This window comes from Notolepis coatsorum (genome assembly GCF_963971535.1).
Source record: "Notolepis coatsorum genome assembly, chromosome: 12".
NCBI classification, from domain to species: Eukaryota; Metazoa; Chordata; class Actinopteri; order Aulopiformes; family Paralepididae; genus Notolepis; species Notolepis coatsorum.
The window spans coordinates 15,158,065-15,181,138 of NC_140176.1; the positions used below are offsets into that span (position 1 = coordinate 15,158,065).

The 23,074-nt window shown below is 44.9% G+C and overlaps 2 protein-coding genes across 2 annotated transcripts in view; one reads left to right on the forward strand and one right to left on the reverse strand.

The window, feature by feature from the left end:
• Positions 1-2,645, reverse strand: part of sugct (succinyl-CoA:glutarate-CoA transferase) — a gene marked incomplete at its 3' end in the record, with an annotated part of 157,242 nt that extends 154,597 nt beyond the window's left edge. Inside the window, exons 1-3 of the mRNA XM_084326304.1 lie at positions 2,564-2,645; positions 2,126-2,171; positions 1,926-1,999 (exon numbers count right to left, since the gene is read on the reverse strand). Of these exons, the coding sequence (XP_084182430.1) occupies positions 1,926-1,999; positions 2,126-2,133 (82 nt within the window). The 5' untranslated portion in view covers positions 2,134-2,171; positions 2,564-2,645. The remainder of the gene's footprint in view (positions 1-1,925; positions 2,000-2,125; positions 2,172-2,563) is intronic.
• Positions 1-23,074, forward strand: part of adarb2 (adenosine deaminase RNA specific B2 (inactive)) — a gene marked incomplete at its 5' end in the record, with an annotated part of 512,623 nt that overhangs the window by 204,486 nt on the left and 285,063 nt on the right. The gene's annotated exons all lie outside the window — the stretch shown is intronic.

Consider the following 23,074-nt stretch of genomic DNA (forward strand, 5'->3'; position numbering starts at 1 on the left):
GAGCCCGCCTCTCAGAAGCCTGAGGCCGGCTAGCTTTCTTCCATGCGGAGCTGCATGCTACGGAGAACAGCTGTATTCGCCTGCGGATCAAGAGATTATTGCACCGTCTCCTGTACTTGGAGTCTCTTTATCATCGTTGACCCAGACTCTACTACCGACAAATCCTCTCCCCTTGCTGGCTTACGACCGGAGGGACCCTACCAGTATCTCCCGCTATCTTACCAGAGTACCATAGATATAATTCCTAAGATTCAGGTTGTATTATTATCTCCTGCGTAATATGAGAATGGACATACGTTATTGATTTGCCTACGCACATTCCTTTGCCTTATAAGCGCATCCAAAGTAAAGTATATTATGTACTATCATTGCTGCTAATAAATACTTAAACCCAGTTTTGTGTGGAACCGAGTCATTGTGGGAAGTGTTCATCATAAGATACCTGTGTACTGTATGGCCAGTAGTAATGTACATAAGACAGTAGTGGTTTAATGATACCATACTTATTAATACAGTCAGGGAATTGTACCTCAGTTACACTTACCTTATGCATACCGCACCGTATGTGTATACTGTATACATTAGAACATATATTTAGCATTTAGCATTTTAGCATTTATAGATTATATATTAGATTTATATTATTATTAGATTACTAGATTATATATTGTAACTATATTTATTGTAGGGCAAATATAATTGAGAGGGCATACATACCCTCATCTTGCACCTTGTTGCCCATATGCGCATGTCCAGAGTTAATTATATTGTTTACACTGCCTTTTTATTCTATTTTTATTACTTGTCCACTGTACTATAATTCTATTACCTGTACCATGTCTTATACTACCTGTACCCCCCCCCCCCCCCCCCCGCTATGATGCCTGAATTTCCCCAAGGGGATCAATCAATAAAGAAATATCTTATCTTATCTTTACTCCTCATCCCCCAAAGCCCAACTCTCTCTCTTGATTCAAGGGACACTAATTCTTTGAACATACTGAGGTCAAATTGGACCATTTTCAGTTCACACACCCTCACAGCCTGTTCTCACACACAGGCCATGCAGCTCCCTTTCCCCCGTGCACCATGTGTTTGGCTGTTCCGGTCAAACACTCTTTTTAGTTAATCCATTATCAACCATCTCCAGCATCCTACTCCGCAACCATATTGCCAAATGGTAAACAACTAAATAAATACAGTAAGTGAGTAATTTATGTGATGCAACGTTGTACTGTATTTCGTACTGTGTATCATTTTGTATATTCATTGGCTTGTGTATTGAAGACTATTATGTGTTTTGGCTGTGTTGTGGGGATAAGTGAAAATACATTTAAATCTGTTCAAACACCCGTCTTCGGTTGAAGGGCTACATACAGGGGATTGATTGATTGATTGAAAATGTTATTAACAGATTGCAGAATGGGTACAATACAGTACAGCTCAATACAGACAATTGTTAAGGGGATGCAGACCAGAGAAAAACTTTCATCTTGTTTACATCAGGGCCCCCCATTTTCAATTCATCATAACATATATGACATACAGATAGACAGTACTGCTACATCTAGACATTTATGACATCAGATCTACAAATATACAGAACTGTTTACGAGTACAAAAGGAGGCTAAAAAGAGAGTATATACATTTGAGGGGGAAGAAACTATACATTGGAGGAGGTTGGGTAGGTGGGGTGGGGGTATGTGGGGTGGGAAACTGTACATTGGAGGTGGTTGGGTGGGTGGGGTGGGAAACTGTACATTGGAGGTGGTTGGGTGGGTGGGGTGGGGGGAAACTACATTGGAGGGTCATGCCTCTCCAGCAGAACTACTGATTTTGGTGGGAAACTGGGCAAGAACAATTCACCTGCCAACCATCCACTCTAATCCACTATATTATCTTTGAAGTGTTGAGGATGACTTGCCTGGTCTCTCCACTTTGATGACCTCCGCACCCAAGTCTCCAAGTATCATAGTGGCAAATGGACCGGCCAGGACCCTGCGAGACACCCGCCAGAGGAGCAAGAGATATGTGAGTAGAGCTTATGAAGGCTTTTATAACCCCTTTGCAGGTTGTCAATATGGACATGCTTCACAGACCAAAAACAAAAGTGATGAGTCCTACCTCGTCATGTCCAGAACTCTGACTCCCTCTAGTGGCAGAATGTTTTCTAGAAAAGAGCATTGCATTATATTTATAATCAATATTAAACGAACCAGTGGAGGGATGACAACCTCTTGTGAAAGTGAGAATCTAATAAATACTCCAGTTCATGTGCATTTTTGTTGTTGTTGTTGTTGTTGTTGTTAACTAAGGCTTGATCAGTGTTTAGCTAATGTTGATAACAAATGTCTGGGTTTAGACCAAAGACTGTGTAGACTTTGACCTCAGCAGCCTTTTAAAGTATACCCTGGACAAACATAGGACCGTGGTTTGGATATTCGTATGATAACAGTGACTGAAACATAATTTGTAGTGATGTTATGATGAGGCTGAGAGGAGTGAGAGGTCCGAGGGACAGCAACATAAGCAGCTACTTTTACACAATAACAACTAGGCTACCTGTTTGCGTGCATGACAGCCGCCGTCTGCCGTCGGAGCATCTAGTCGGCTGTTTTCGGTAAAGAAAGTGAGTGATACTGCGGGACCACCGCGCAGAGGAATAATATCCTTTACGGATAGCGAAGCTCCCCGACATGTTGTTGTGGTCAGTCACGTTGCTGTGTGTTTGTGTGACAGAGAGAGAGAGGGAGGGCGGGGAGGGTTTGGGAAAGCGTGCCTGTGTGGGCCGCGTTCAGCAGCACGCAACGTCAATGAATGAACCCTTTTCAACGTCATGAATGAATGAAAGACCCGTTTTCAAAAGCTATTGCGAATATAATGAGTAACTTTTTATTTTCTTTTTTAAGCTACCACGACGCATTCTTTTCTTGACCCATCATCATATCGAAAGAGGAAACGAATCTTTGTGAGTGCACTGTTCATCCCATTTTCGCCGTTCTACTTGTTGGACATGTGTCTGCGACAAGATCCCAAAATGATAAGGTGTAGACAGTGACGACAATATGACTCGCCAACAACGCGTCTGTACTGTGGACCGAGGGTTCCATGCATGACTCTCCACCACTAAACTGTGTGACTCATCCTTGAGATTTATAGACCACGTGAGTCACGTGATAGTTCTAAGGAAGCCTGGCTCAAGGAAACTATAAAAGAAGGATGGGTCATTACGTTACCGAGTAGCGCGTAATTTGGTGCCAAGTGTGGACACTTTCAGTTCGGCCGACATTGAGTTGAATGGGATTAGCCATCTCCTCGTTTATGACCTGTCATTTAATTAAATGGGTTAATTTGTTGCATTGTTAACTAAGTAAAAGTTCCACATTTGACTTTATTATTATTATTATTATTATTATTATTATTATTATTATTATTATTATTATTATTATTATTATTATTATTATTATTATTATTATTATTATTATTATTATTATAAACGTGTTAATTCTGTGAGTCCCAAAACGATAGGTTATGTAGATAACCTAGTTATATTAGTATAGGCTAAGCGTCCCGCTCTGAGCCTTACGAGATACTCATATCTCCTGTGATACCTAATGTATCTCCCACGAACAAAAACACATGCACCCCACCTGTATGGGGCCCCGCCCCTTATGGTGGCCACCGCCCATATAACCATGACCCTGGTCATGAAACACCCTTCCTCGCCAAAACCCGTCCCAGGAAAAGATCCCTCAAGAGGGAACTCAGGGCGCGCAGAGCGGGACGCTTAGCCTATACTAATATAACTAGGTTATCTACATAACCTATCGTTATATATCGTATAGCATCGCGTCCCGCTCTGAGCCTTACGAGATAATGGGGAAGAGCGGGCGCGAGACCCGACAGATGTACCCCCTGAGGACCCGTAAGCCCACATCAAGGGGTGCGGGGAGCCCTGTCACCCCATCCTTCCTAACGAAGGGGGGGCGCAGTCAACTCCACCTGAATGCGAACAAGAGGGAGCCAGAACCCCTTGAACACACCGTACAGGCGGAACCACGTGTGACTCAACACACTGCGGCCCATACCCATACACTCCTGCTACCCGACCAAAGGACGGGAAGCAGGAAAGGCCACAGACCCCAGAACCGCCTGGGAGACAGAACCCCCGGTCATGTCCATGAGGAAAAACCTTACAAAGGAGCCCGGGGAGGACCATGAAGCTGCAGCACAGATGGCCTCCACCGAGGCCCCACCCAGGAGAGCGGCAGAGGCAGCCACCCCACGAGTGGAGTGCGCCCTGACGCCCCCAGGGGGATCCTGCCCAGCCAGCGTGTAGCAGAGGGTAACACCCTCGCACAACCAATGGGACAGGCGCTGCTCCGACAGTGCCTTACCAGCACGAGCCCCACCGTAACAGACAAAAAGCTGGTCGGTAACCCTGAAATCCTGAGTACGGCTGAGGTAAATCCCCAAGCACGGACTGGACATGACAGGTGAAGGCCCGCATCTAACTCACCAGTGTGAGGAGGAGGACGAAACGCCTGAACCACAATATCCCGGGAGCGGAAGGAACTCCGGATATTCTCAGGCACGAAAGCAGGATTAGGTCGCAGAGTGACACCGCAATCGGTCCGAAAAGACAGGCACTCTGGATGTACCGAGAGAGCACAGAGCTCACCTACGCGTTTAGCGGAAGTGACAGCCAGAAGGAACGCGGTCCTGAAGGACAGCTGTCCCAACGGCGCCCGCTCGAGCGGCTCAAACGGGGCCAAGGACAACCGACCGAGGACCAATTGAAGATCCCAAGTCGGAGCCAAGGAGCGTTGCACCGGCTTAACGCGTCGAGCGCCAAGCAGGAAACGCTTCACAAGAGGGTGGCTGAACAAGACATCCCCTCAAACCCCTCATGATAGGAGGATATAGCTGCTGCATATACCCTCACCGTCGAAGCCGACAGTCTATCAAGGAGAGACTGGAGGTAACTAAGGACAGCAACCAGGGGGCAGGAGACTGAGTCCAGGCCCCCCGCCTTACACCACACTTGGAACATACGTCATCTGCCCGCGTAAGCGCGACAGTGGAGGGAGCATGTGCAGTCCAGATGGTAACACCATCAGGATCAAGAACCTGCGCCCCTCAACGTACCCGTCCCAACAACTGACCTAACAGATGTATGGGGAAGAATCCCTGGCGGCACGGCATCGGTCCCAGACCTGCCTGGCCATGTCCAGACGCAATCCTCACCCGTCAGGATGAGGGCCGCCCCGCGACAGTACACCTGCACCCACATTCTCCCTGCCGGGGATGTGGGGAGCCCTTAGGCCGCGCAGATGGAGGACGCCCATAGCCAGCCGCCCGCCGCCTGGTGCAGACAGGGGGAGCGTACTCCTCCCTGTCTGTCGATACACGACACTGACGTCGTATCGTCCGTCCTGATCAACACCATTTGTGGACCAGAAGGACCGCTTTCAACACCAACACATTGAACGTAGCGCAGACCGGGCAGCATGGTTTGCCAGCTGCCCCCTACTGCGTTGGCCCGACGCATCACCAGCGAGGGAGGCGTCGGTGAAAACGCGACGTGAGACAGCGCCGTAACCGTCCTAGGACGGAACCTCCCGAGCGTGTTGACAACACGCTCCGAGATGGATGCCCATAGCCCTCCAACCGTTGACTGGGAAGAGGAATACTCTACATCCAGTGTACAGCAACCCCAGGCTGGTAGAGACCTGCCTGGTACGAGACCTGACGATCCACCTTGACCGCGAAGGACCAGAACGTCATCAGGGCAGAACACTCCGTAACCCCGGATGACGCAGAGGCCCCAGTGCGGCCTCCACGCACTTGGTGAAGATGCGGGGAGCCAGAGAAAACCGAACGGCAGCCTCTGGTACTCATACGCTAACCCTGCAAAGGAAGCGTAGGTAAGCCCTAGGATGGAAGATCGGGGATGCGCATACGCATCCTACAGGTCTATGGAGGAGAACCAGACCCCCACCTGACAGTGTTCAACAGGTAGGAGACGATCCAAAAAATGCTGAACCTTCCCATGGGACAGGTCCAGCCTGGGTCTTACACCCCTCCCTCCCGACTTCTCGGGCAGAGAACACCGGGAGGAGAACGCCACGACGATGGCTTGCTTCGTCCACAGAGATTGGATCTCGTCGACCAGAGCTGTCCCTGCTGGAGACCCCGACAACAGGGTCTGTACCAAACCTGAAAACGGGTGGGGTTGTGTAAACACAAGTCCCCGCCTCACCATTCTCTCCATCTACCTCGACATATGGTACTGCCGTAGTCATATGTGACGACACTCCCAACGCACCCGCCGTCACGTGGCGCAGGTCCGCCAGGAACTGTAGATAGTTGGCCCGGTCCCCCCCGCTGTGCGAAGACAACCCTGGAATCGTGCGAGGAGCGCGTTCCGTGTCGGAACACCTGACCCTGACACCACCCACGAGGCAATCGCACCCAAGGGGGAACCCCGACAGAAAAAGGGCCTGTCTGATACGGGGGGCTTCCGATCAAAAAAGCCCCCCCACTGAACACCCCTCCAGAACATGCTGAAGGAGTCGTTCTGCAGCCGGACATGCAAGGTGTAAGGCCCCCATGGGTTCCTACACACCGTAGCCCTGCAGTGATATCACTACCACCCCAAACCATGTGAGCTGCGACCACTTGCCAATATTCCAGGAGTGGGAGCACCAACATGATACCTGGCCTGGCGAAGGCGAGGCCGGGGAAGCCCGCACTGTGTGCCTCAAAAGGTTTCGAGCCCCCCTGCTGACAACACTTAAGTTGACAGACGTAACACCAGGCTCAACCAACACAGTTCAAGGTGTGGGAGCCGCTTGACAGCACAACATTCTCACGGACAGACCCAGGCTCAGCCATCAACTGGGTGTCAGCCCCTGTCTCCATGAGAAGCGAAGAATGGGGCCGCATACGCTTCAATGAAGGTTCGCGGCCCGCAGCCAAAGGAGAACGCTCAGAGCCCCGCTTCTGGGGATACCAGAGAGAGGATTGAACGGGGAGCGGGCTGCTCGCGGCAAAATGACGACGGAGTGGTTTACCAACACCGAAATCACCCAAAATGGCCGATCCCTCGGCCGCCAAGACTGTCGGCCTCGCGATACCCTGTCGATTCTCCAACCAGGGCACCACTGGCGGGGGAAACATGGCCGCCTGTCGAGGGCCCCGTCATCGCCGCTGACGAGGCCGTGCTCTCTCTTCTTCTGGCTGCGCGGTGTGAGGCGGTGTAGGGCCTAGGACAATACCGCCCGCGCTCCAGCAGAAGACCAAAATCCCCTGCGGAGAGGGGAACCCTGAGCGGTTATAGCTTGCGGCTGGGTCAAAGCTAATAACGTCAACATCCTCGACGGAGTGGTTTACCAACACCGTGCGCGATGTGTCGACGTCGGCCGGCCCTCAAGGCCCCTCCACCAGACACTATTTCTGTAATAGAAAAAACACCAATTCGAACACAGTTCTAATCGTTGCCAATTCCATACCGTGGCGGTACAAGCCTTAACAGCCCACCAGCCACTCGCCAGGCCGACCCATGGTGTCGGCCGGGCGGGGCATTGTTTCAATATATCAAAAACAAAGGACTGACGTTAACATGGAGCACCAGTGGTGATTGCAAACAGCACCCTCCACTGTGGTGTGGACCATGAAAAGGTTAAATGAATAAAAGAGCTAAACCACAAAAACTGTAGAATGAGCAAACCCATACACACAAAGTTTAAGGGGAGACGGACCAGACCCGTCTTCATTCAAAATATTCACAACAGAACACCAGCCCTAGTTTAGCCCATTTACCAAAAAAGGTAAACAAAGCCCCCCCCCCCGCACTACTCCCCCAGTATACCGATTGACCGTCAGTATAAATGGTTTGAGAGGAGAGAAAGCTGTAGCAAGACAGACCTTCTCATAGCAGAGTGACAAAATGAAACAATAGCCCCCTACACAGGGCCGCCCCAGGAGATGGGGGGCCTCGCGTCTAAAAACGCACAGGGCCTCACATTTCTCCCAAGCGGCCCTGCCCTTATACTACTGCAGCCTAACGCCAGGCAATGTGGAACCCAAGACAACAATTGCCTGTGCACAGACACGCAACATGTTTACCATGTCGGCTGGACCCATAGCCCCACTACCCGACGCCAACCCAGATGGGAACACCGTTCAACAAACCCCGCCGGAACACAAGGTAATACCTGGCTAGAACCTAGCCACGACCTACCCCGTTGTCAACCCATTTACCCGAAAAAGGTAAATAGAACTCAAAACCCCACAACAGCTACCGACTGACCTTCATTGATGAACCGGGCAAGAGGCGGGAGAGTGACAACATCTCACGGCGGAGACATTAAAACAGCATAGCAATTAGCAGTAGTGATAGCATGCGGCAGTAGCGATAGCATGTTAGCATAGCTTTAGATGTTTTAGCAGCACGCCCAAGACAGCTTGGAAACCGTTCCCTGCAGAGAACGTTCACCAAACCATCTTGCCCCTGGCGCCAACACACAACAAGGTTGTGTTAACAACACAAACCAGCATTACTAACACTAATACCCATGCCTGAAGACACAGGGCCTACCTGAGTACAAGCTGGCCCGACAGCCAGCCTTGTACAGCTGAACCTCGATGTGCAGTCATCAAACGAGGAACATCACAGGCCCGTCGTGTCGCCGAAAACATGCGTCGAAGATGCCAGGGGCCAGCAACCTCCGGTAAGCTTCCAACATTATTAATCTTCCTTAATCTTTTCATTCCGCTAGCTCGTATGGTGCACGCATCCAACACGCTGGGACGAAAATAGAGGAAGGGTGTTTCATGACCAGGGTCATGGTTATATGGGCGGTGGCCACCATAAGGGGCGGGGCCCCATACAGGTGGGGTGCATGTGTTTTTGTTCGTGGGAGATACATTAGGTATCACAGGAGATATGAGTATCTCGTAAGGCTCAGAGCGGGACGCGATGCTATACGATATATAACCCAGCAGCACAGATGCTTTTGCTTCAATGTCCCATATACGCAATGCTTGGAACCATGCCAATCATTGATGTGTCTTTGTGTCAACAGAGTCCGGCATTGAAATTAACAAGGCTAGGAAAGCATCAGGTTTATTCTTTTGTCTCAAGTTAAATACCCTATTGAAAGGTTTTATTTGTCCTGTGCCACATCGATTAGGATGTTGAGAGATAGAGGCCTCTGGAGGTGTTTGTGAAGTGATTGATTGATTGATTGATTGATTGATTGATTGATTGATTGATTGATTGAAAACAGATTGCAGAATGGGTACAATACAGTACGGCTCAATACACACAATTGTTAAGGGGATGCAGACCAGAGAAAGACTTTCGTCTTGTTTACATCAGGGTCCCCCATTTTCAATTCATCATAATAAGTGCAGCAGGTGTCTTGACACAATACAGCAATGGACAGAGAGAGAGCAGAGGGTAGTAAGAGAACTGGAACGACGGGCGAGAGTTCCGATTCCCAGTGAGACCCTTTTGTACTACGCCCATCACAACGCAAAAGGTGCCAAGCAATTGTACATAATTATGGCTTTGGTGTGTAATAATGACACTTGTGCTGAGGTATGTTGAGTGCAATCAATGTGGTGGTGTAATTCTGAGTTGTGTGAATTGTGGAGACCCACACAAGGCAAGGTCTCTAGAATGCCCAACGAAAGTCCAGGAAATTGAGGTAAACAAAATCAGGGTTAAGTGAAATCGGAAAGCAAAGAACATCACCTTGTCATTACATTGTTCTACACACCCACTGGCGGTCTAGGAGAGTATCAGGACATTTATTTTTTTACTCGCTTTAAAAGTGAAATACTAATATTTGTGATGATTTTAAGAGACTATAGTCACAGCTGTAGAAGTATAATTGGACTGTGGAAAAATATCAGGTGCGCCGTTATCAATCTATTCTGTATTTAATTAAATTTAATTAAAACCTTTATTTATACTCGAAAGGCAACTGGGGTTTCCCTCATTTACGTCGAGTTTACACACAGAGACAAGCAATCATAAATACAGCATTGAAATCACAGCATGTAAAATCACAACAATAAGACAACAAGACGAGGGTAGACAAAAGTAAAGATAACAAATCAATTAAAACACGTACAAAGTGGGTGGTTAGGTGGCGTAGCGGAGATTGCGTTCGTCACCAACCCCGAAGCTGTGAGCTTGGCTGGCCGTTCACACTAATAGTCTAATACAATTGGCTGTATTAGAGGGTGGGAGAAGCTGGCGGGGTGGGTCCGGGTCGTTGTAAACAGCGACTCCTACAGTTCGGTCGGGGCGCCTGCTAAGCGCGGATAGGACCTGAGTGGGATAGTGTGATCCTTCCACGCGCTACGCCCTCTCAGGGAGGATCCGCGCTGCCAGGTGAAAAGAAGCGGTTGATTGGCTGGACGTGTGTCGGAGGAAGCACGTGATAGCCTCCACTCTCCCAGATGATCTGACTGTGGGGGGTAAGTGCGCAGCGACCAGGAAGGGATTGGGAATTGGCATACGACTAACATTGGGATGGGAGAAAAATCGGAGGAAAATGGAGGGGGGAAAAGATCAATATAAAAAAAAATAAAAAAACACGTACAAAGTATAGGAGACAGCGACAATATGGACATTAACCATCCAGGTGCCTTTGGAGTTTGAAAGGAACCCATGCCTAGAACTGCGCCCTGACAGGTAGCCTCGCCCAAGAGAGGGAGTTACTGAGGGAGGGAGGCTGGCCCTGAGAGGGAGGTTAGAAAGGTCAAAGTATGGGAATAAGCAACACTATGTATTGTATTGGTGTGGTGCTAGTCAGCTCCGGTAGGGTATTGTTGTCTAATTTCTCATCTCATTTCCCTTTTTTTTTTTTTTTTTCTTGCCCCACCATCCGCTGGGTGCATAACTATGACCTTTATCATGTTTTGTAACAGATTACAGAAATTCAAGAAGCCTATTGGAACGTTAGGTTAGGTTTTATCCCACATTATATGCTTCGCTCTTGCTGCTTTTTTTACACCGATTTTATGTCTTATTTCTTACTGATGTAAAGCACTTTGAACTGCAATCCCCTGTATGAAAGGTGCTATACAAATAAAGTGTATTATTATTATACAACTTGATCGACAATGATTAGTGATCAAGGTTTTAAATTCTGCAATAGAGGAGATAATCTTCATTTTTAGTGATTGTTTCCATGAGCAAGGCGCATCATAATAAAATGCAGATTTACCCTTTTCTAATCAAACACTGGGGACCTCAAGGACCAGCCAATCAATAGGGGTTCCACCACAGGTTCCATAGCATCCAACATTCCATCCCAATAATGATGTGATATAAGGATGTAGCTTACCAGTAAGGGCCTTAGAAATGAACAAATACCATTATTTATTTAAGCATTACATCACACGCAGGAGTGGTTTGTGACCAATAAACCATGCCTAGGGCAAAAAAGTCAACCATAACACAGCATATTTATTCTAATTGAATTAATTAATATGTTGAATTGAACTTGAAAAGAGAGAGGAGGACATTATTATTCATTCCGCTGACAACCATAGCTCTATCGTAGTAATGAGATATGAAAACTGTTATGACAGCATTACATCTCAGCTCATGGACAAATACTGCTTACATCCCCTGATTACAGACGAAGAAACATTCACACACCGACGGCAGAGGCGACCATGCAAGGTGCCAACCTGCTCATCGGGAGCTGTTAGGGGTTAAGTGTCTTGCTCAAGGACACTTGGACACGTTGCAAACCATTGAGCTGAAACCCTCTCCTAGAGCTGACGGCCATCATCCAAAATGACTGATCAAAATCATTCCCACAGGGGAAATGTTGAGAGCGACATCTTGATGGCCTATCAGGAGTGTGGTGCGCCTATTTTAGAAATAACATACGTGTGTAAATTCAATTTTAAAATGGATTTCCCCTTTTCAAAAGCCCTATAGATAACGTTCAGCCACTAGATGTTGCACTAGACTCGAGCACCAGCATGTAATTCATCCAATTGGGTGCATTCCACGTGGGGAAATAGGAAGTAGGAATGTAAACAACATACATTTTGAACCGGCAAACGTTTTTTAAATGATAAATTCATTAATCAATATATTTAGGGGGGGGGGGGGGGTTACGCAATACTTTTATTCTGCACTTTTCTAAAAACTGCATGTATTTTGTTTTTCAATTATTACTTTAAATAAAAAATAATCTGTAGCACCCCTGGCCTAGTTCTTCACTATGCCCTCTAATTCTTCACTATATCGTTGCCTCCACAAGATGGCACTCTTACAGTATAATGATTAGCTTTTTCCTCTCTAGTTCTCTTGCCATCTCTGACCAACTGTATTGTGGTGGGTATTTGAGACACGTTTCACTAGAGTACTAGACCATCTCATACCACAAATACCACACACAAAAAAAGAATCCACTAACCCAAGCTTCCCAGATCAGAGGATCTGAAGGTCTTATTGATTTTGTTCTTTAGAATGTACTTCAGTGGGATGCATTTGAAGGATATGTCGCTCGCGTTCACTGCTGTTAGACCTTGTTCATCTGCTCTCTGTATCTTCTTCTTGCGATAAGCACGGAAAACCAATCACCTCGTCTAGTTGTTCCTTGTTCCTCGCGCTGTCACCCCCCGCAGATCATCTTCAAATAAAGTGATTGTGGAAATGTCAAAGCCAGCACACACCTCATCTTGGTGATTCTCTTTCCAAGTGGAGAAATATAAAAGAAAAGCTGTGAATATAGTTCCACAAATAGACAAAGAAGCAGATGTGGCTGTCTGGCTGCTCATGGTGCAAGGCTCTAAACTACCTGCATGTCGTTAAGACAAAGACATCTTGAAAAGTAGGATTTATAGATGGATTCACTTTCTTCACACACTGTCACAATGTGTCCATCTACTCAAATATTCTTAAACGGTGGATGTGCCCCACCAGAATTTTGCAAGAATTCAGTCATACCAGTACATTTAAACTACTGACATGCATTTCTTGTATGTATATATCTGGCCCTCTCTCTGTAGCCTGTGTCTGTCCCTCTCTCTGTAGCCTGTGTCTGTCCCTCTCTCTGTAGCCTGTGTCTGTCCATCTCTCTGTAGCCTGTGTCTGTCCCTCTCTCTGTAGTCTGTGTCTGTCCCTCTCTCTGTAGCCTGTGTCTGTCCCTCTCTCTGTAGCCTCTGTCTGTCCCTCTCTCTGTAGCCTGTCTCTCTCTCTCTCTCTCTCTCTCTCTCTCTCTCTCTCTCTCTCTCTCTCTCTCTCTCTCTCTCTCTCTCTCTCTCTCTCTCTCTCTCTCTCTCTCTCTCTCTCTCTCTCTCTCTGTCCCAGTAGCCTGTCTGTCCCTCTCTCTGTAGCCTGTATGTCCCTCTCTATGTAGCCTCTGTCCCTCAAGGTTGTTTACATTGTCAGAAAACAGGGCAGCTCGCTTCTTCTGAACAATATGCCCAGACAAGGAAAATAACCTCTCACATGGTACTGTGGGAGAGAGGGAGAGGGGGAGAGAGAGAACTTCTGTTTTATTGTACAAAAGAATATTAGTCGGTAAAAGAGATTAACACCGGATTCCATTCAGTTGGATTTGTGACCCTGTTTTGATTCCACATAGTTAGAAGGGGGTGTTATTGTGACCCTTTATCTTTCCCCATGTGTGGTTGAACACAATTACATTGTGTGATTTGCTTTAGTCGCGAGGGATCAATGCTAGGGATCCAGGGAATGCAGCTTACCAATGTACCTGTTGTACCATGTGTCTGTTGTTGCAATGCATTGACTTCCATTGTTTGGTTTGAATGCGTAAAAAAAGTCATGTGTTTGTAAACCTTTATGAAAGTAAAGTTGGATACTGTATTGTGTGAATAATGTTACATTTAGCAGGTCAATATGGCCATCTCTTGTTGCCTATTGGGCTTTGCCAAAGGCACCATTCTAAATCACCATTTACTGTAGAACGGTGATTATTCTTGAGCCGAACTACGTGTGCATTAAACGGTTTTATACAACAAGTAGGTCCGACCACGCATTGTGATTGGTCGAGAGCGTTCTAAGCCGTGAGTATATTCATGATACACTCACGGTTAAATCACCATGAATATACCACTGCGCTGGCTTTAGAATGTCGTAGAAAGTTTCAACTGCCAACTGCCAACTGCCTGGTTGATAGCCTACTCCATTTGAAATTCCATAGCAGAAATACATTTTTAGGTACTATTTTTCTACGCCAAGTTCACTGAAATCGATATAAAAGACCCTAGAATTGTCTGTATTCATATCCTATATGTTTCCCGACGTTGCAACTTGCTGTATAAAAGCAATAATACACTCAAACCAGTGTAATATCATGAATATTGCCACTGTGTGATGCCTACGCCACTCGAGCTTCGCTCTCGTGGCTGCGGGCGCATCACAGCCGTGGCAATATTCCTGATATTCCACTGGTTCTCGTGTATTATTGCTTAATTATACAACAGGTAGTTCTGACCATGCATTGTGATTGGTCGAGAGCGATATACTCATGGTTAAATCACCATGAATATACCACTGCGCTGGCTTTGGAATGTTGTAGAAAGTTTCAACTGCCATTCATCAAACGGAAACTGTGTCAACACAACCTACTCCGTGGACAACGTTACGTTTGATTTAATGTACCCGTTGACCCGTTGTGTATTGAGCTGTACTGTATTGTACCCATTCTGCAATCTGTTAATAAAGTTTTCAATCAATCAATCAAAGACCATAAACAAGTGGATAGATAAAGAGGACAGGCCTGCATCTACCGGTATTCAGAAAAACAGCATGATTAGACGTGCCAATCCAACGAAAGACGTGCTGGATGCGCTGGAGAAAATCCGCAATGAAATCAACGCCACCAAGTCGACGGCCATTAAGAATAGAAGCATGATTGTGTTGTAAGTAGGGATGTCCGATATTATCGGCCTACCGATATTGGCATTAAAATGTGATATCGGAAAATATCGGTATCGGTTTTCAAAAAAAAAATTAAAACATGTTTCTTTTCTTTTTTTTACATTTCTATAACCTTTATTTACCCAGGCAAGCAAGTAAGAACAAATTCTGATTTTATTTATTGTCAAAAGTATGCATAATGTTATGTTAATTCCACAACAAGACATATGTAATGTTAATTACCTGAAATTATTAAGTTTTTTGGGGGGGGGGGGGGGACCCTGCATATATCGGTATCGGTTGATATCGGTTGATATCGGTATCGGAAATTAAGAGTTGGACAATATCGGTATAACGGTATCGGTAAAAAAGCCAATATCGAGCATCCCTAGTTGTAAGTTTATTCCTACTCGATATAAATGTGTTAGTCAGTAATTATTTTGAGCTCAGAAGGCCTGTGCTCAAAAAAGTTCCATAGTTTCATAAAAGTATAATAGTATAATTTCATAATCAAAGCACCTCGAATTTGCACATTCCATGAGCGAAAAGGAGCAGGGAAAAGAAAATCGTATTTTGCCTGCCCCTTACTCAATAAATAAACAATAGAAATTACACATAATACAATCAATACTTACATAACATGAGAAAAAAAGAAAATAAATAGTCATACGGAAAGCTATTACCCCTAAACTTCATGAAGTCTAAATGTTATTTATTTATTGTCTTGAGCTGAAAGATATTTGTACAACTCTTTAAATCATTCTGTAGAGAATTCCACAGTTTTACGCCACATACTGAAATACATATCTGCTTTAAAAGTACCACACTCTTACCATAGCCATAGACCTTACATCAAACCTGGACTGGTCAGGTGAAAACAGACCAGTCCTCAGTGTCTCAGTCTGTGTTGTGAAAGTCTACATCACTGACTTGTTCAACTGTTAAAAAAATGCCTTAGAAACTATTCACCTCCCTGACTCTCACAAAACTACACAGTTAAGTTTTCACCGTTACACATTGATGCTACAGACTTTTGAGAGCCATCTTTGCGACAAATACTGGGTTGTGCTCTCTGACCCAAGCCTTCACTTCTGGGAGCAGCACCTTGAGACTCTGCTCTAGGACCAGCTTCTCCATCATCTCTTCCTTGGTATAAGTGTCATACATGAGCCCATTTGCAGAACAAGTCTTTTGAGATGGGTATACAGTACAGCTCCTAGGGGAACTCTCAAGCGTATCAAAATAGCTTATGTTTTAGTGTCTCTGTTGTTAATTGTATATTTTAGTAGGACATAGTTATTTGTGTATGCAGGATCCATTGGCCACACAATTACATCTGGTCTTGCCAATCAACCAGGATGTGATGAACTGCCCACTCTTAGCTTTGGCCAGTTTAGTCTACAGACTGCTGCCCTGTAGACTATACTGCCTTGTAAACTACAGCATTATAGACGACTGCCTTGTAGACGACTGCCTTATAGACTACTGCCTTGTAAACTACAGCCTTGTAGACTACAGTTTTATAGACTATTGCCTTGTAGACAATTGCCTTACAGACTACTGCCTTGTAGACTACAGTTTTATAGACTATTGCCTTGTAGACGACTGCCTTATAGACTACTGCCTTGTAAACTACAGCCTTGTAGACTACAGTTTTATAGACTATTGCCTTGTAGACGATTGCCTTACAGACTACATCCTTACAGACTTGTAGACTACAGTCTTATAGACTACTGCCTTGTAGACTACAGCCTTACAGTATTGTAGAATATAGCCTTACAACCTTGTAGACTACAGCCTTACAACCTTGTAGACTACAGCCTTACAACCTTGTAGACTACAGCCTTACAACCCTGTAGACTACTACCTTGTAGACTACTGCCTTATAGACTACTACCTTGTAGACTACTGCCTTATAGACTACTGCCTTGTAGACTACTGCCTTATGGACTACTGCCTTGTAGACTACAGCTTTATATAATACTGCCGTGTAGACTACTGCCTTATAGACGACTGCCTTGTAGACTACCGTTTTATAGACTACTGCCTTATAGACGACTGCCTTGTAGACTACAGTTTTATAGACTACTGCCTTATAGACGACTGCCTTGTAGACTACAGTTTTATAGACTACTGCCTTATAAACGACTGCCTTGTAGACTACAGTTTTATAGACTACTGCCTTGTAGACTACAGTTTTATAGACTACTGCCTTATAGACTACATCCTTGTAGAGTACAGCTTTACAGCCGTGTAGACTACAGTCATATAGCTTACTGTCTTATAGACTATCCTTATATACTACAGCCTTGTAGACTACCCCCACTTAATCACCACCAGACCCCTGGCCCTTCTATCCTCTTTGTTTTACTGTGGCCTACCTGTTTTTATTACTTTCATTGCTTTACTGTGGTTTAATCTTATATCTTGCATCATATTATTTTGTTTTTATCAACCTGCCTGTGAAGCACTTTGGTGCCAGCTACCGCTGCCTGGAAATGTGCTATACAAATCAAATTGACTTGACTTGACTACTGCTTTGTAGACTAGGGCCGTACAGCCTTGTAGACTACTGCCTTGTAGACTACTGCCTCATAGACTACAGCCTTATAGACTACAGCCTTGTAGACTACTGCCTTATAGACTACAGCCTTATAGACTACAGCCTTGTAGACTACTGCCTCATAGACTACAGCCTTATAGACTACAGCCTTGTAGACTACTGCCTTATAGACTACAGCCTTGTAGACTACTGCCTCATAGACTACAGCCTTATAGACTACAGCCTTGTAGACTACTGCCTCATAGACTACAGCCTTATAGACTACTGCCTTATAGACTAGTCGTATAGCCTTGTAAATTACAGCATTATAGACCACAGCCTTGTAGACGATAGCCCTACATACTTGTAGATGACAGACGACTTATAAACTACTGCTTTGTAGACTACAGCCTCTCAAAAGAACTCTTAAAAAAAAAAGTCCATAAGAAGATCTATCATTTTCACCTTGTCAACTTTTTTCAAAGTTAGAATTGTTACAGCAGCTATACTTCTGTTGTTGTGGCCAATATCCACGCTGTCAGATTCTTCCTTCATAGATAATTAAAGATGAACACACTCTGTCAGTTCAGTGTCCTCAGAGTCCTCTAACCTTGTGTTTCTGACCGGAGGCTGGCCGTCTCCACAACACCTCCTGCGGCATCTGTGTCTGCTACCTTGTTGTTTTTACATCTGACACCAAGTGTTAGTTAGGCTGGGCCAAGTGGTGAAGGAAGGAGTCACAGAGGCAGTCATCATACGTGTTGGTTTTGAGGGTTCTTCAAAATATCAATAACGAAACTAAAATAAAATATAAATAAAAACTGTGTAAGCTGCCCTTTTGTCAGTCAAAATCAGCCACAATGGTTGCAGATGGATAAAAGTGGTCTGACGCGTGTGTTAATGATTGAAATGTCGATTAAATTGTTGCAATAATAAAAGGTGATTTATTGCTCACAGGTCGTATTGTTTTCAATAAACAAACGCAGTGTCCAAAAACATCCACTTTCCTCTGTGATAAGTCTATCCCAATAATAGACAAAAACGAAATGCAATATTAATTTACAAATCAAAAACTCGACACGGTCCAACTATAGTAGCAACACCTGAGTCTAACAAGTAGGCTACTGGTTATATTGACCCCAACCTGACCTAGTGACCGTGGCACTGCTCCTTCAAGTGGTGGGAGGTTTACAAATAATCTATGTTCACATAAATATCCTCAAAATATTCCCTATTCCCGTAGCAGTAGAAAATAACATAATTCAGCTTGTGAAACGGTACTGGCCTAAAGCCATAGTTTATGTGTGTCTGCAACCACACATCACAATTTCCGCAGGAATTGTCTAGTTCACTTTGTTATGGTTTCAATGTTTCTCCCGACTTTGGCATGTGAACACTGAACTGTACACATTACTGCCACCTAGTGGGGAAGAGTGATGGGGATCCGTAACCACATTACAGAGTAAATCGAAGTCTATAGGTGGCAGCATACACACATGAGAAGTACATTTTTCCTACACACATTGTAGAAGATCATCTGACTCATGGCATCACACTATGAGGAACACAATGCTTAATACATGTACAGTATGTGCTTCTCTATGGATTGAAACCATTATGAAAATGGACGTCATAGATCTCTTACGGGTGACGTATTTTTATAACAAAGCCTTCTAATATACACTTCTCTCTCTGATAAGGCAGGGGATTTTGAAGTGACGGTTTAAAAATAGGAAGAATTGCCAGCCAAAACTAACTTAGCATCACATCACCAACATCAGTGCATTCTCTCCAACATCTGGGTCATTTATGGTTAGCAATTTGGCTTTTAGAAAAGGGAACGTTAACAAAACATAAAATCCTTTGATGAAAGGATCAAAGTGGACACTATGGAGTCCTTCCGATTCTTGACCTCAAGTGGGAGCTGAACATCAGCTCCCTCCTCAAGGATGTACTTCCTGCAGCAGCTGAAGAAATTCAACCTGCCAAAGACAATGACGGTACACTTTTACACAGTCATCATTGAGTCCATCCTCATCTCCTCCATCACAGTATGGTATGCTGCAGCCATGGCCAAGGACAAAGGTAGGCTGCAGCGTGTCATCCACTCTGCTGAGAAGGTGATCGGCTGCAATCTGCCATGCCTCCAGGACCTGTATGCTTCCAGAACTCGGAAGCGTGCAGGTATGGCCGACCCCTACCACCCCGGTCACAACCTGTTTGAGACACTCCCCTCTGGCAGGAGGCTGTGGTCCATCAGGGCCAAAACGCCACAAGAACAGTTTCTTCCCCTCTGCAGTGAGCCTCATCAACAAGGCTCAGGACCCTCACTGACACCCCCCCACTGTGTTACATTAACACACCCTACTGGACTATATACTTGCCCCCTGTATTGTTACTTCATTCTAACTAGTATATAATTGTATAATTGACCACATCTGACCAGTTGTACAGCCCTGGCCTACTCCTATTCCTATTTTATTTTTACTTATAATTGTACTATATCTATCTATTGAGCTATATTTAATTTAGTTTATATCCCACATCATTTTATTCAACCTCTTATACAGTCGTACAGCCCTGGCCTATATTTGATTTCATAAATATATTATTATATTGTGCTTAACTTAGCTCATATGTCATTTTATCTTACTCCACCACTTTATTGTATTATCTGTCTGTTAATGTCTGTCCGCTAATGTCGCACCAGTAACGTCCAAAGCAAATTCCTTGTATCATGTATGTGAAAAGTATACTTGGCAATAAAGACCTTTCTGATTCTGATTCTGAAAACAATTTTCCCATTAAAATCCCACATACAGTAACAATGACCAAAGTATTGATTAACTGGAAAGGAAAATAAATGCACCAGGGCCTGTCACGGTGACGGGAACGTGTGAGAGATCTATTGTCTGTGGCTGTTAGCGAGCATTAGAGCTAACATTTGCTACTCAATATTAACACTTTGATTGCCTAAGGCTAAATTCATGATATACCATCCCTTGCCAGCTCTATTTGTCTATGGAAAAGTTCCCCTTCTTTGCAGGGCTATAACTTTTTAAATTCTATTGCTAAATTGCCATTATTAGGGCCCATTCAAGGTCCTATATGTATTGTTCATTGTGTAGCAACGTTAAACTTTTTCATTCACATATTCATAGTAAAATATGGTCTAAAGTATAAGTATGTTTTCATCTCTTTCTGCAGCTTTCTCCAGAACGTGATTTATAGCCCCAAATGCATTATATTGATGATGAAATACAGTTTGGTAGGAATCTGTGCGAGATCAAAAATTTCAATTGGACGTACTTCTAGAAGTTTTTACGTATCATCTGATGATGACCGGATGGGCGGGGGATCGTTTATAATTCCGTGGGCAGCGTTATATCATTCATCTAGTGTGGGTGATATGATCATCAGAGCAGTTTATATCGAACACGTTCAAATATAACGCTGAATCTTACCGTATCTTCCTTGCGCCGTTGGACGATGAGCGTGGAACTGAAATATTCCTATTATGGGATGTAGAAATACGCGATCTATTTCCAGGTTGTATAATAGTATATACGTCCAAATCATGTTGTTTATCGAGTTATTGGCAACAGATCGCTATGTATTGTGTCGAGATCGAGTCCCGGGACCTATAGAGAGTGCCCGGAAGTAATATGGACGATCAGCACTTCATCCACATGACTTCCTGTTTGGCGCTTCTGCCGATCGGCCACCAGATGGCGCTCTTGAACCGCTAGAGGTTTGAGAGGAGGCCAGCACTGTGTCTCAGGGCTGCGGAGGAAAAATATGATTTCGATCACAGATTTTTGAAATATTGATATTAAAGACGAGTTACGGCGTCCTCGGCAACTTGAGCATGGCGGGGAAGGACGCCTAAACACGTTTTCGGCACTTAAAGTGTTAAAACTAGGGATGTCCGATATTATCGGCCGATATCGGCATTAAAATGTGATATCGGAAAATATCGGTATCGGTTTTCAAAAATAAAATAAAAAAGATTTCTATAACCTTTATTTACCCAGGCAAGCAAGTAAGAACAAATTCAGATTTTATTTATTGTCAAAAGTATGCATAATGTTGTGTTAATTCCACAACAAGATATATGTAATGTTAATTACCTGAAATTATTCCATTTTGGGGGGGGGGGGGGGAACCCTGCATATATCGGTATCGGTTGATATCGGTCGATATCGGAAATTAAGAGTTGGACAATATCGGTATATCGGTATCGGTAATAAAGCCAATATCGAGCATCCCTAATTAAAACCATAGGAAAAAGGGGAAAAGAAGAGACATTCAGTGAGAAAGAGAGAAAGAGAAGAGAGAAAGGCCAGGCACGATCGACGGACGGAGAGACAGAGGGACACACGAGCACAGAGGGAAGGAAGGAAGGGGAGAGAACGAGGCAGGACATCGGGGATAGATACTGTGTGAAGGTGACCTGGGGATTACTCGGCTCCCATTCCACAATCTCATCCTGGTATCTGGAAGACATCGCGAGGCGGAATGAGCTCAGCCGCGGTCCCGGCCCCAAAGTAAGTCTTCGGCGGAACCACCAATTCTGCCCCAGAGCAAGAATGTAAGCTTGCGGATAGAGGATATTAAGTTTTCCCACAGACAATGCAACTGAATGTCTTAGAGAGAGAGAGAGAGAGAGAGAGAGAGAGAGAGAGAGAGAGAGAGGGGTGGGGTCATGAACTACAACATTCAATTGGCGCAAGCTCTGCAGACAAAATGACAGATCTCTATCTCGCCGTGGCCAATGTGAGAATGACATTCAGAGTTAAAGTTGTCATTACGTTGCGATGGGCGCCGGACACAGTTCTTCCAATGAACCCGGAAGAAGCAGCTGACAGCGGCATACCAAAAATGAACTTAAACGGACATGAATATCAGCTGGCTAGCAAAGTGTAACTAGTTTCCTACTGGTTGGTGCTATTACTGAGCTACCTCGACACTGTTAAGAGAATGCGTGCTATAGTGTATAGTGAGTTGCACTGCGGAAATATCCACCAAGGTTATTTTGTTGGGTTCGTTCTCACGACATTAGTGATGTTTCTAAAGGTACAGATCATCACAGTGTGTTATGGGGGTTTTAGGTTATTTTAATGAAACCCGGGGAAGGACAAGGGGGCAGGTAGTGAAGTGCTGGGAGTGAGAGGAGACAAATGGGCGACGTGTGTCCATGCGGTCCCGGGGAGGTGCAGGCTGGTGAGGTCCGTAGGTGGGGGTGCAGGCTGGAGGGGTGAGGTCCTACACACCTTGCACCCCAAAATAAATCCCTCCCAGGCGTTACTAATTGATAGCTGAGTCGAGAAACAGGGTAGAACAATCAAACGTCAATGTTGTATATCAACTTGCAATTGTTCAGAATCAGATCAAAACAAATCTGTGAAATGAAATGAACAGCCATGTAACACTGGGACATGTAATAACACTGGGAAATGGAATAACACCAGAAAATGTAATAACTTTTCAAAATGTAATAACCTTTTCTGATCTCCAGGATCAGATTTGTAGACCACATACAATATGACTTTTGGTTTTATACTATTGTCATAATATAGCTAGATAGTTTGCTATACTAGTTAAC